The sequence below is a fragment of the Ranitomeya imitator genome, chromosome 5 (genome assembly GCF_032444005.1).
Source record: "Ranitomeya imitator isolate aRanImi1 chromosome 5, aRanImi1.pri, whole genome shotgun sequence".
Lineage (NCBI taxonomy): Eukaryota > Metazoa > Chordata > Amphibia > Anura > Dendrobatidae > Ranitomeya > Ranitomeya imitator.
This window is the reverse complement of record NC_091286.1, coordinates 702,808,089-702,821,362: the sequence shown is the minus strand read 5'-3', so window position 1 is coordinate 702,821,362 and position 13,274 is coordinate 702,808,089. Positions and strand designations below refer to the sequence as shown.

The window sequence follows — 13,274 nt, the reverse complement described above, 5'->3', positions numbered from 1 at the left end:
ATGACAACCAGTCGTCCTGTCCCTGCAGCTGAAAAACACCCCCATAGCATGATGCTGCCTCCACCATGTTTCACTGTTGGGATTGTATTGGGCAGGTGATGAGCAGTGCCTGGTTTTCTCCACACATACCGCTTAGATTTATCACCAAAAAGGTCTCTCTTCGTCTCATCAGACCAGAGAGTCTTATTTCTCATAGTCTGGGAGTCCTTCATGTGTTTTTTAGCAAACTCTATGCGGCTTTCATGTCTTGCACTGAGGAGAGGCTTCCATCGGCCACTCTGCCATAAAGGCCCGACTGGTGGAGGCTGCAGTGATAGTTGACTTTGTGGAACTTTTTCTCATCTCCCTACTGCATCTCTGGAGCTCAGCCACAGTGATCTTGGGGTTCTTCTTTACCTCTCACCAAGGCTCTTCTCCCACGATTGCTCAGTTTGGCTGGACGGCCAGGTCTAGGAAGACTTCTTATGATCCCAAACTTCTTCCATTTAAGGATTATAGAGGCCACTGTGCTCTTCGGAACCCTGAGTACTGCAGAAATTCTGTTGTAACCTTGGCCAGATCTGTGCCACAATTCTGTCTCTGAGCTCCTTGGCCAGTTCCTTTGACCTCATGATTCTCATTTGGTCAGACATGCACTGTGAGCTGTGAGGTCTTATATAGAAGGTGTGCGTGACCAAATCAAGTCCTATCAGTTTAATTAAACACAGCTGGCCCCCAATGAAGGAGTAGAACCATCTCAAGGAGGATGACAAGAAAATGGACAGCATGGGACTTAAACATGAGTGACTGAGCAAAGGGGCTGAAGACTTATGACCATGTGATATTCTGGTTTTTCTTTTTTATTAAATGTGCAAAAATTTCTACATTTCTGTTTTTTTTTTCAGTCAAAATGTGGTGCAGAGTGTACATTAATGAGAAAAAATTAACTTTTTTTGAATTTACCAAATGGCTGCAATGAAACAAAGAGTGAAAAATGTAAAGGGGTCTGAATACTTTCCATACCGACTATATAACACTAGACCTCACACTGAACCATGGTACAGCCATGTTCATGAGTCCTACGTCTAACCATGTATTGTGAGGGCCAGTGTGAGCTAGTTTACAGACAGTGAGGGTCTGAGAGTCGGGATACATCCCGGTTATTAGGAAATTGCCTACAGTATCGGTCATTGTTGGCAACGTGGACGTAAGCCACATTTTAGCTAAGGTGTGGGCCCTTCCAAAGTCTTATAACCCATGTGTGTGCCCACTCATATTACTATACACTTAGGTCTCGATTCATTATGGCGTTTGCGCCTGTCTTTTGTTCAGTTTCTGGTGATTTAAGTCCATTTTTCATTTGCACAAAATTCTTCTTTTAATTTGCGTTTTATTTTTACGCCTATTTTATATACTTTAGCCAGTTTTTTTTTTTTTTTTAATGTTTGCCATCGTCGGCATGGTTGTTATTTTTCAGAAGCTTGCAGACGATTTATAAATTGCGAGATTTTAAAAGGTCGCAAAATTTTTGCGCAAATGAAACATGCAACATTTAGATATTAAAAAGTACTGGACAGGTTACAGATAGAAATAAAAAAAAATTCGGATTTTTAAAAGTAAAATTCCAAGAGTTATTTTGAAGAATTTGGCACAAAAAAAAGTCAATTATCTTAAGACACAAAATGTGACTAAAAAATAAAAGATTGCAAATGAAATCATGTCCTTAAAATCTCTTTACACGATCAAATGTGTCTTCAACGGAAAGCTCGTACCTATCACTGGCCAGTATTCACATACTGCTAATCAACAAAATGCTTGTTGGTTGCTGTGTGGATCGTTTATGCCGACCTATAAAAAATTGGGAAAGTGTTGCCGATAATATGGACACATTATGGGGAAGGAAACATCATAGTAACCATCATTCTGTCTCCATCCATTGCCATAGATGAGCGCCAAACGACTCATTATATAGTTGATCCGCCCACCAAGAGGATAGAAATCTTCCCCTTTAAATGAGCTTTACCGATCAGGACAGACCAAAGCAAATCAGAAACTACCGTAATTACGTAATTGTTCTTGTATTACACGCACTGTAACAGCTCGTTATCACCATGATATGTATCGCCAGGGTTAGCACCCCCCTACAATGCTTCATTTCAGGTGCCCACCACCATGTATTAACTAAACAAGACCCAACTTATAAGGTGGAGGATGGAAGTGATACATCAAGGGACATAACTAAATGCAGGAAAAAAAAATAAGGGATTTACAAGTCTCTGTTCCAAAGGTCTAATCATCTTTGGTCTTCTACACGAGGTCACCAATGTAAAAATATGTGGTGGCTGGAGTTTCTGCTGATTTTTTTGTGAACCATTTTTGGATTTTCATTACAAAAATTAGACATTTTTTTTTCCAGTAACCCCATTTCCCCCTCCTGCGCATGCAAAGTATTAGTGTTCTTATTAAGTGTGGGATAGAGCTTATAAAAAATAAAGTCAGAAGAAGATGCAAGCAAACCCCATCTGACCCTCAAAGTCTTGGGTGCGTGACATCTCTCCCCACAGCTGCAGCTTTTCGACTCTTCCATATCTCCGACCTGCTCGATGACTTCTTCATTCAATAACTAAGTTTACACAGTATACGTGACAACCCCTGCCTCACTTTTCTGGCCATAGAGTCTTCCATGTGAGCTTTCTACGCTCTACCAGCCTCTGATGGGATTTCTGGTGGCCGAGAAGACTGGTTTTCTGTCGGAAGCTCTTTCCACATTCGAAGCAAACAAAGGGTTTCTCCCCAGTATGAGTTCTCTGGTGCACAGTGAGATGTGAGTTGACACTGAAGGTTTTGTGGCACACGGGACACTGATAAGGTCTTTCCCCAGTGTGTGTCCTCAAGTGGACCTTAAGATGGTAAGATTTTGTAAACTTCTTACCGCACACCTGACATCCATACGGACGCTCTCCTGTATGTGTCCTCTGATGGACTTTCAGGTGCGCGCTCTTGTGAAAGCGTTTTTCACAAACGAGGCACTTGTATGGCCTTTCACCTGTGTGGATCCTCTGGTGGATTTTCAGTTTGTAGGAGTTAGAAAAGCCTTTCCCGCAATCTCCACAAATATACGGTGCTGGCAAGCTTCTGATAACAGGTCTTGAAAGTGGCGGGATGATGTAGTCGTCTCCTTCGTTATCCGGTTGCTCGCAAGTCCAAGACGTATGAACTGTTTGGTGTAAGAGAAGGGTCTCGCTTTCAGTGAAGCTCTGTTGACACTCGGAGCACTGGAACGGCCGCGCCTGTGGAGGACTCGACGGGTCTATAAAGTCATAGGCACATTCGGATATGGGCTGACCGATCCTGAATATGGACTGGCACTTTCTAGGGCGTGGGAGCCGGATTGGTAATGGATCATCCCATTCTTCAGCAGATCCATTTTCTAAGATCAGTTCATTATGCTGGATATCTGGGGAACGTTCCTCAGCCGGGCTCTGGATGAAACCATTATCTGTGGAGGTAGAAATAAGATTAATACTGCTATTATATGCAAGTGACACCAAAGCCAAAAGATCTGCAAATCACCTATCCTCTGAAATCAGGTAATAATTCTAGACAAATGATTGTCCATCAGAACATTCACCAGACCTAAATAACAGGGCTAATAACCTGTTGCTAAAGTAGTAAAAAAAAATACTTCTGTGTGCATAGAAACCGAAAAAAAAAAAACATGGTGTAAATTGGAGTCCACTAAAAAACTATAAGAATCCCGAAGCCTGTCTTGTGTACCCCTGAAAAAAAGCCTATGTGAAACGTGCCCCGGGGTTCATGTGGTGGATCCAGCAGTATCACTTTATTCCCTGTCTCTTATAATATGGGGCCTAGCTAACTAGTTTGTGCGGACTAAAATCTCCTCTTACTGACCTTTTTTTCACCTGTATATTTTTAATTGTTATTAAATAAAGTGTACTTTTTTACATATATTTAGTGGATTCTAGTTACTCCTTGAAGGTCTTCTGTAGGTTGTCTCACCAGCTGATGTGTGGACTGACCTGCATGCTCCTGGTCGCTCAGGATCTCGTTGTGATCTGCTTCCTGCACGTTCATCCAGAAGGGCTCCACACTCCCATCTATAGTAACCGATATTCCTGTTCCTATGAGTTCATCACCTGGGGAGTCGAAGACACATGATGGTCCACTAAACATTTCTCTCTTGTATACAGATGAACAATACCATGAGGCTTGGAAGCAAGTTGACAAATTCAAAGCTGGAACATTTCCATACCCTTACACTTCAGTGAGGTGACAACCAATGTTGACTTACCCAGTTGTGCTCTCTGTAACTGTTTAAACCTAACCCCCAACCAAAATACAGGGTCAAAACTCTGGAAAGCATGCTTGAACCTGTGAAGTAGGTCTCAGCTCAAGGACAAACTACCTATAGTGACTTATGACATGACAGGGAATAGGCAAAGAAGTCATTACAACAGAATAACTCGAAATTCCAGAAGGTAAAGACTATCATGAGTGCTAATCACCACTCACCTGACACTTTCTCTCCATCCGCTGGTTCTGGGTCCGGACAGGCCTCAAACACTAGCTCATCTGGCTTTATCCGTAGAAATATATCCGGCTTCACGATGGGAACCTCTGAATGAAGACAGAACAGTAAACACTGTCCAGGGAAGAGGAATGTTACTTCAAGGACAGAGACCTCAACAGCTCAAGTCTCACCATGATTATCCATGCTTGTAGATTGTTTCCTAACCTCGAGTGTGTCCATGGTTGTAAAGTGTCTCCTTCCTTTGAGTGCATGTGTGTCCATGATTGTAGAGTGTCTCCTTCCTTTCAGTTTGTCTATGGTTGAATGTTGTCTCTTAAAGGTACCGTCACACTCAGCAACTTTGCAAAGAGAACGACAACAATCCGTGACGTTGCAGCGTCCTGGATAGCAATCTCGTGTTTGACACACAGCAGCGATCTGGATCCCGCTGTGCCATCGCTGGTTGGAGCTAGAAGTCCAGAACTTTTTTTCGTCGCCAGGTCGGCGTGTATCGTCATGTTTGACATCAAAAGCAACGACCCCAGCAACGAGCATAGGACCCCTAGATGTGTGTTGGATCGGTACACTCCGGCTGTTTGACATGGAGCTAACAACCAGCGAGAACAAGAAGTGAATCGCCGTTACGTCACTGGATCACTCCTGCATCGTTCTGGAGTTGCTGTGTTTGACGTCTCTACAACGACCTAAACAGCGACGCTCCAGCGATCTAGTTTAGGTCGGCTCGTTGTCTATATCGCTGCAGCGTCGCTGAGTGTGATGGTACCTTAAAGGGAACCTGTCACCCCGTTTTTTGAGATTGAGATATAAATACTGTTAAATAGGGCCTGCGGTGTGCGTTACTATAGTGTATGTAGTGTACCCCGATTCCCCACCTATGCTGAGAAATAACTTACCAAAGTCGCCGTTTTCGCCTGTCAATCAGGCTGGTCAGGTCGGGAGGGCGCGTTCTGCGCTGTCATCCCTTCCGCGCGTGCGCATTAGAGATCGCGGCGGCCATTTTCCCAAAGCCGAGATGCAAACTCGGCTTTGGGAAAATGGCCGCCGCGATTTCTAATGCGCACGCGCGGCATCCCGCGGCCATTTTCCTGAAGCCCCGTGCAGCAGAGCACTCGATCTGCGCACGCGCGGCCCCAGGAAGATGGCCGCCCCCACCGACGAAAGGGATGACAGCGCAGATCGCGCGCTCCTTGTTCACGTGCCCACAGTGGATTAGTCACCTCAACATGCGGACACCACTACGCCACCAACATAAAGCTGAGGAAGAACCAGCGCTGTGAACACGCCCTCCCGACCTGACCAGCCTGATTGACAGGCGAAAACGGCGACTTTGGTAAGTTATTTCTCAGCATAGGTGGGGAATCAGGGTACACTACATACACTATAGTAACACACAGCGCAGGCCCTATTTAACAGTATTTATATCTCAATCTCAAAAAACGGGGTGACAGGTTCCCTTTAACTTCGAGTGTGTCCATGGTTATATATTCTGTTCTACCCACGAGCGTGACCATGGTTTTAGAGTGTCTCCTTCTTTTGAGTGTGTCCATTGTGCTAGAATGTCTCCTTCCTCCGAGTGTAATGAAGTTTATATAATGTCTCTGACCTTCGAGTGTGTCCATGGTTATATATTCTCTCCTACCCTCCGGCGTGTCCTTGGATGTAGAGTGTCTCCTTCCTTTAGGTGTGTCCATTGTTATATACTCTTTCCTACCCTAGAGTGTGTCAGTGGTTGAAGAATGTCTCCTTACTTCAAGTATGTCCATGGTTGTATATTCTCTCCTACCCTCATGTTTGTCCATGGTTATAGATTGTCTCCTACTCTCAAGTGTGTCCATGGTTTTAGGGTGTCACCTTCCCTCAAGTGTGTTTATGATTGTAAATTCTCTCCTACCCTTGAGTGTATCCATGGTTGAAGGATGTCTCCTTCCTTCGAGCATGTCTATGATGGTATACCCTCTCCTACTCTCAAGTGTATCAATGATTGTAGAGTGTCTCCTTTCTTCAAACGTGTCCATTATTTTAGAGTATCTCCTACCCTCAAGTGTATACATGATTGTAGAGTGACTGCTATACTCGAGTGTGTCCATGTTTTGGAGTTTTTTTAGTTTCTCCTACCTTCGAGTGTGTCCATGGTTGTAGAGTGTATCCTACTATCGAGTGTGTTATGGCTGGCAATCAGGCAACACAGCGTGCAGTAATCAGCGCACATACAGAGATCTGGCAAAAACCCAAAACAATAGGACGAGCTCTGAGACGTGGAATCTCTGTAGACTGCAGTACCTGAACTGTCCTCACACAACTGGAAGCAGCAGTGGATTGCGCCTATCACTACCTATGCAACTCGGCACTGCCTGAGGAGCTGACTAGCCTGAAGATAGAAATACAAGCCTGACTTACCTCAGAGAAATACCCCAAAGGAATAGGCAGCCCCCACATATAATGACTGTTAGCAAGATGAAAAGACAAACGTAGGAATGAAATAGATTCAGCAAAGTGAGGCCCGATATTCTAGACAGAGCGAGGATAGCAAAGAGAACTATGCAGTCTACAAAAAACCCTAAAACGAAAACCACGCAAAGGGGCAAAAAAGACCCACCGTGCCGAACTAACAGCACGGCGATGCACCCCTTTGCTTCTCAGAGCTTCCAGCAAAAGATAATAACAAGCTGGACAGAAAAAACAGAAAACAAACTAGAAGCACTTATCTAGCAGAGCAGCAGGCCCAAGGAAAGATGCAGTAGCTCAGATCCAACACTGGAACATTGACAAGGAGCAAGGAAGACAGACTCAGGTGGAGCTAAATAGCAAGGCAGCCAACGAGCTCACCAAAACACCTGAGGGAGGAAGCCCAGAGACTGCAATACCACTTGTGACCACAGAATTCACAACAGTACCCCCCCCTTGAGGAGGGGTCACCGAACCCTCACCAGAACCCCCAGGCCGACCAGGATGAGCCACATGAAAGGCACGAACAAGATCTGGGGCATGGACATCAGAGGCAAAAACCCAGGAATTATCTTCCTGAGCATAACCCTTCCATTTGACCAGATACTGGAGTTTCCGTCTAGAGACACGAGAATCCAAAATCTTCTCCACAATATACTCCAATTCCCCCTCCACCAAAACAGGGGCAGGAGGCTCCACAGATGGAACCATAGGTGCCACGTATCTCCTCAACAACGACCTATGGAATACATTATGTATGGAAAAGGAGTCTGGGAGGGTCAGACGAAAAGACACCGGATTGAGAATCTCAGAAATCCTATACGGACCAATAAAACGAGGTTTAAATTTAGGAGAGGAAACCTTCATAGGTATATGACGAGAAGATAACCAAACCAGATCCCCAACACGAAGTCGGGGTCCCACACGGCGTCTGCGATTAGCGAAAAGCTGAGCCTTCTCCTGGGACAAGGTCAAATTGTCCACTACCTGAGTCCAGATCTGCTGCAACCTGTCCACCACATAATCCACACCAGGACAGTCCGAAGACTCAACCTGTCCTGAAGAGAAACGAGGATGGAACCCAGAATTGCAGAAAAATGGAGAGACCAAGGTAGCCGAGCTGGCCCGATTATTAAGGGCGAACTCAGCCAACGGCAAAAATGACACCCAATCATCCTGGTCAGCGGAAACAAAACATCTCAGATATGTTTCCAAGGTCTGATTGGTTCGTTCGGTCTGGCCATTAGTCTGAGGATGGAAGGCCGAGGAAAAAGATAGGTCAATGCCCATCCTACCACAAAAGGCTCGCCAGAACCTTGAGACAAACTGGGAACCTCTGTCAGAAACAATATTCTCAGGAATGCCATGTAAACGAACCACATGCTGGAAAAACAAAGGCACCAAATCAGAGGAGGAAGGCAATTTAACCAAGGGCACCAGATGGACCATTTTAGAAAAGCGATCACAGACCACCCAAATGACAGACATCTTTTGAGAAACGGGAAGGTCAGAAATGAAATCCATCGAAATATGTGTCCAAGGCCTCTTCGGGACCGGCAAGGGCAAAAGCAACCCACTGGCACGTGAACAGCAGGGCTTAGCCCTAGCACAAATTCCACAGGACTGCACAAAAGCACGCACATCCCACGACAGAGATGGCCACCAGAAGGATCTAGCAACCAACTCCCTGGTACCAAAGATTCCTGGATGACCGGCCAGCACCGAACAATGAAGTTCAGAGATAACTTTACTAGTCCACCTATCAGGGACGAACAGTTTCTCGGCCGGACAACGATCAGGTTTATTAGCCTGAAATTTCTGCAACACTCTCAGCAAATCAGGGGAGATGGCAGACACAATGACTCCTTCCTTGAGGATACTCGCCGGCTCAGATAACCCCGGAGAGTCGGGCACAAAACTCCTAGACAGAGCATCCGCCTTCACATTTTTAGAGCCCGGAAGGTATGAAATCACAAAATCAAAACGAGCAAAAAATAACGACCAACGGGCCTGTCTAGGATTCAAGCGCTTGGCAGACTCAAGATAAGTAAGGTTCTTATGATCAGTCAAAACCACCACGCGATGCTTAGCACCCTCAAGCCAATGACGCCACTCCTCGAATGCCCACTTCATGGCCAGCAACTCTCGGTTGCCCACATCATAATTACGCTCAGCAGCAGAAAATTTCCTGGAAAAGAAAGCACATGGTTTGAACACTGAGCAACCAGAACCTCTCTGTGACAAAACCGCCCCTGCACCAATTTCAGAAGCATCAACCTCGACCTGGAACGGAAGAGAAACATCAGGTTGACACAACACAGGGGCACAGCAAAAACGACGCTTCAACTCCTGAAAAGCTTCCACGGCAGCAGAAGACCAATTAACCAAATCAGCACCCTTCTTGGTCAAATCGGTCAATGGTCTGGCAATGCTAGAAAAATTACAGATGAAGCGACGATAAAAATTAGCAAAGCCCAGGAATTTCTGCAAACTTTTTAGAGATGTCGGCTGAGTCCAATCCTGGATGGCCTGAACCTTAACCGGATCCATCTCGATAGTAGAAGGGGAAAAGATGAACCCCAAAAATGAAACTTTCTGCACACCGAAGAGACACTTTGATCCCTTCACGAACAAGGAATTAGCACGCAGTACCTGGAAAACCATTCTGACTTGCTTTACATGAGACTCCCAATCATCTGAGAAGATCAAAATGTCATCCAAGTAAACAATCAAGAATTTATCCAGATACTCACGAAAAATGTCATGCATAAAAGACTGAAAAACAGATGGAGCATTGGCAAGTCCGAACGGCATCACCAGATACTCAAAATGACCCTCGGGCGTATTAAATGCCGTTTTCCATTCATCTCCCTGCCTGATTCTCACCAGATTATACGCACCACGAAGATCAATCTTAGTAAACCAACTAGCCCCCTTAATCCGAGCAAACAAGTCAGAAATCAATGGCAAGGGATACTGAAACTTAACAGTGATCTTATTAAGAAGGCGGTAATCAATACACGGTCTTAGCGAACCATCCTTCTTGGCTACAAAAAAGAACCCTGCTCCCAATGGTGACGACGATGGGCGAATATGTCCCTTCTCCAGGGACTCCTTCACATAACTGCGCATAGCGGTGTGTTCAGGTACGGACAAATTAAATAAACGACCCTTAGGGAATTTACTACCAGGAATCAAATCGATAGCACAATCACAATTCCTATGCGGAGGAAGGGCATCAGACTTGGGCTCTTCAAATACATCCTGAAAGTCCGACAAGAACTCTGGGATGTCAGAAGGAATGGATGACGAAATAGACAAAAATGGAACATCACCATGTACTCCCTGACAACCCCAGCTGGTTACCGACATAGAGTTCCAATCCAATACTGGATTATGGGTTTGTAGCCATGGCAACCCCAACACGACCACATCATGCAAATTATGCAGTACCAAAAAGCGAATAACTTCCTGATGTGCAGGAGCCATGCACATGGTCAGCTGGGCCCAGTACTGAGGCTTATTCTTGGCCAGAGGTGTAGCATCAATTCCTCTCAACGGAATAGGACACCGCAAAGGCTCCAAGAAAAATCCACAACGTTTAGCATAATCCAAATCCATCAGATTCAGGGCAGCGCCTGAATCCACAAACGCCATGACAGAATACGATGACAAAGAGCATATCAAGGTAATGGACAGAAGGAATTTGGACTGTACAGTACCAATAACGGCAGAGCTATCGAACCGCTTAGTGCGTTTAGGACAATTAGAAATAGCATGAGTAGAATCACCACAATAGAAACACAGTCTGTTCAGACGTCTGTGTTCGTGCCGTTCTACTTTAGTCATAGTCCTGTTGCACTGCATAGGCTCAGGCTTACTCTCAGACAATACCGCCAGATGGTGCACAGATTTACGCTCGCGCAAGCGACGACCGATCTGAATGGCCAAGGACATAGACTCATTCAAACCAGCAGGCATAGGAAATCCCACCATTACATCCTTAAGAGCTTCAGAGAGACCCTTTCTGAACAAAGCCGCTAGTGCAGATTCATTCCACAGAGTGAGTACTGACCATTTTCTAAATTTCTGACAATATAGTTCTACATCATCCTGACCCTGGCATAAAGCCAGCAGATTTTTCTCAGCTTGATCCACTGAATTAGGCTCATCGTAAAGCAATCCCAGCGCCTGGAAAAATGCATCAATATTACTCAATGCAGAATCTCCTGGTGCAAGAGAAAACGCCCAGTCCTGTGGGTCGCCGCGCAAAAAAGAAATAATAATCAAAACCTGTTGAATAGGATTACCAGAAGAATGAGGTTTCAAGGCCAAAAATAGCTTACAATTATTTCTGAAGCTCAGGAACTTAGTTCTGTCACCAAAAAACAAATCAGGAATCGGAATTCTTGGTTCTAGCATCGATTTCTGATCAATAGTATCTTGAATCTTTTGTACATTTACAACGAGAATATCCATTGAGGAGCACAGAGCCTGAATATCCATGTCCACAGCTGTGTCCTGAAGCACTCTAATGTCTAGGGGAAAAAAAAGACTGAAGACAGAGCTAAGAAAAAAAAATGATGTCAGGATTTCTTTTTTCCCTCTATTGGAAATCATTGAATTGGCTCCTTGTACTGTTATGGCTGGCAATCAGGCAACACAGCGTGCAGTAATCAGCGCACATACAGAGATCTGGCAAAAACCCAAAACAATAGGACGAGCTCTGAGACGTGGAATCTCTGTAGACTGCAGTACCTGAACTGTCCTCACACAACTGGAAGCAGCAGTGGATTGCGCCTATCACTACCTATGCAACTCGGCACTGCCTGAGGAGCTGACTAGCCTGAAGATAGAAATACAAGCCTGACTTACCTCAGAGAAATACCCCAAAGGAATAGGCAGCCCCCACATATAATGACTGTTAGCAAGATGAAAAGACAAACGTAGGAATGAAATAGATTCAGCAAAGTGAGGCCCGATATTCTAGACAGAGCGAGGATAGCAAAGAGAACTATGCAGTCTACAAAAAACCCTAAAACGAAAACCACGCAAAGGGGCAAAAAAGACCCACCGTGCCGAACTAACAGCACGGCGATGCACCCCTTTGCTTCTCAGAGCTTCCAGCAAAAGATAATAACAAGCTGGACAGAAAAAACAGAAAACAAACTAGAAGCACTTATCTAGCAGAGCAGCAGGCCCAAGGAAAGATGCAGTAGCTCAGATCCAACACTGGAACATTGACAAGGAGCAAGGAAGACAGACTCAGGTGGAGCTAAATAGCAAGGCAGCCAACGAGCTCACCAAAACACCTGAGGGTGGAAGCCCAGAGACTGCAATACCACTTGTGACCACAGAATTCACAACACGAGTGTGTCTATGGTTGTAGGGTGCCACTTTCCCTTGAGTGTGTCCATAGTTGTAAATTCTCTCCTACTCTCAAGTGAATCCACAGTTCTATATTCTCTCCTACCTTGAAGTGTATTTATGATTGTAAAATATCTCCTACTCTCGAGTGTGTCTGTCACGGGGCTACCGTGACAGAGAGGTTCTAGAGAACCGCAGCGCTCTGGGCCTCGTTCACACACAGTGAACAGAAGCTCTTCACTTCACCTGTATTCTGACCTGGCTGCTTTGTGCCAGCAGTGCAGGAGTTAACCTTATTACTGAGTTGCTGAGAGCTGGGTCTCTCAGCTGAAGTGGATTTTGTAATCTGATCCTCTATATAGACCCAGTCCTGACTACAGCTAGTGTCAGTGATCAGTTCTTCTGCCTGGCTTGGAGGTTGATGGAGCGTAGTGTTGAAGTTGGAGTTTTATTTACAGAGATTGGTGTCTGCAGTTTTGGTTGCATGTTTAACCTGTTTTCCTTCCTAGTTTATTCATTCTCTACCCTTCTCTGTGTTTCCTCTGTGGTTGTGTGAGCATTTGGTGAGTTTGAGAATTTTAGTTACCGTGTCTGTATACCCTGTTATTTGTTGTATTGTTACACTGGTGCAGTCCTCCTCCCTGGGGGGGAGAGGGGGCCACTGATAGGGCCTGCACAGGAGACAGGGATACGCTGGCGGCTCAGGCCTCCTAACCATCATAGGTACCCCTGAGATAAGGGAAAGCCAGGGCCCCATTATAGTGGTAGGGACAGGTGCGGGTCCCAGTACGCCGTCCTGCCCCTTTATCACCGCTTACGGCGCGACAGTGTCTATGATTGTAGAGTGTCTCCTTCCTTTGCGTGCATCTGTGGTTATAGAGTCTTTAATACACTTGAGTAAGTCTGTTGCTACATGCTGTATCCTACCATC

The 13,274-nt window shown here is 45.3% G+C and overlaps 1 protein-coding gene across 1 annotated transcript in view; it reads right to left on the bottom strand.

Annotated features, from left to right (window-relative positions):
- Window positions 1–1,419: 1,419 nt before the first annotated feature.
- LOC138638862 (zinc finger protein 135-like) overlaps window positions 1,420–13,274 on the bottom strand; it is a 78,988-nt gene continuing 67,133 nt past the window's right edge. The window contains exons 6-8 of the mRNA XM_069728555.1: window positions 4,513–4,617; window positions 4,020–4,136; window positions 1,420–3,478 (exon numbers count right to left, since the gene is read on the bottom strand). Of these exons, the coding sequence (XP_069584656.1) occupies window positions 2,637–3,478; window positions 4,020–4,136; window positions 4,513–4,617 (1,064 nt within the window). The 3' untranslated portion in view covers window positions 1,420–2,636. The remainder of the gene's footprint in view (window positions 3,479–4,019; window positions 4,137–4,512; window positions 4,618–13,274) is intronic.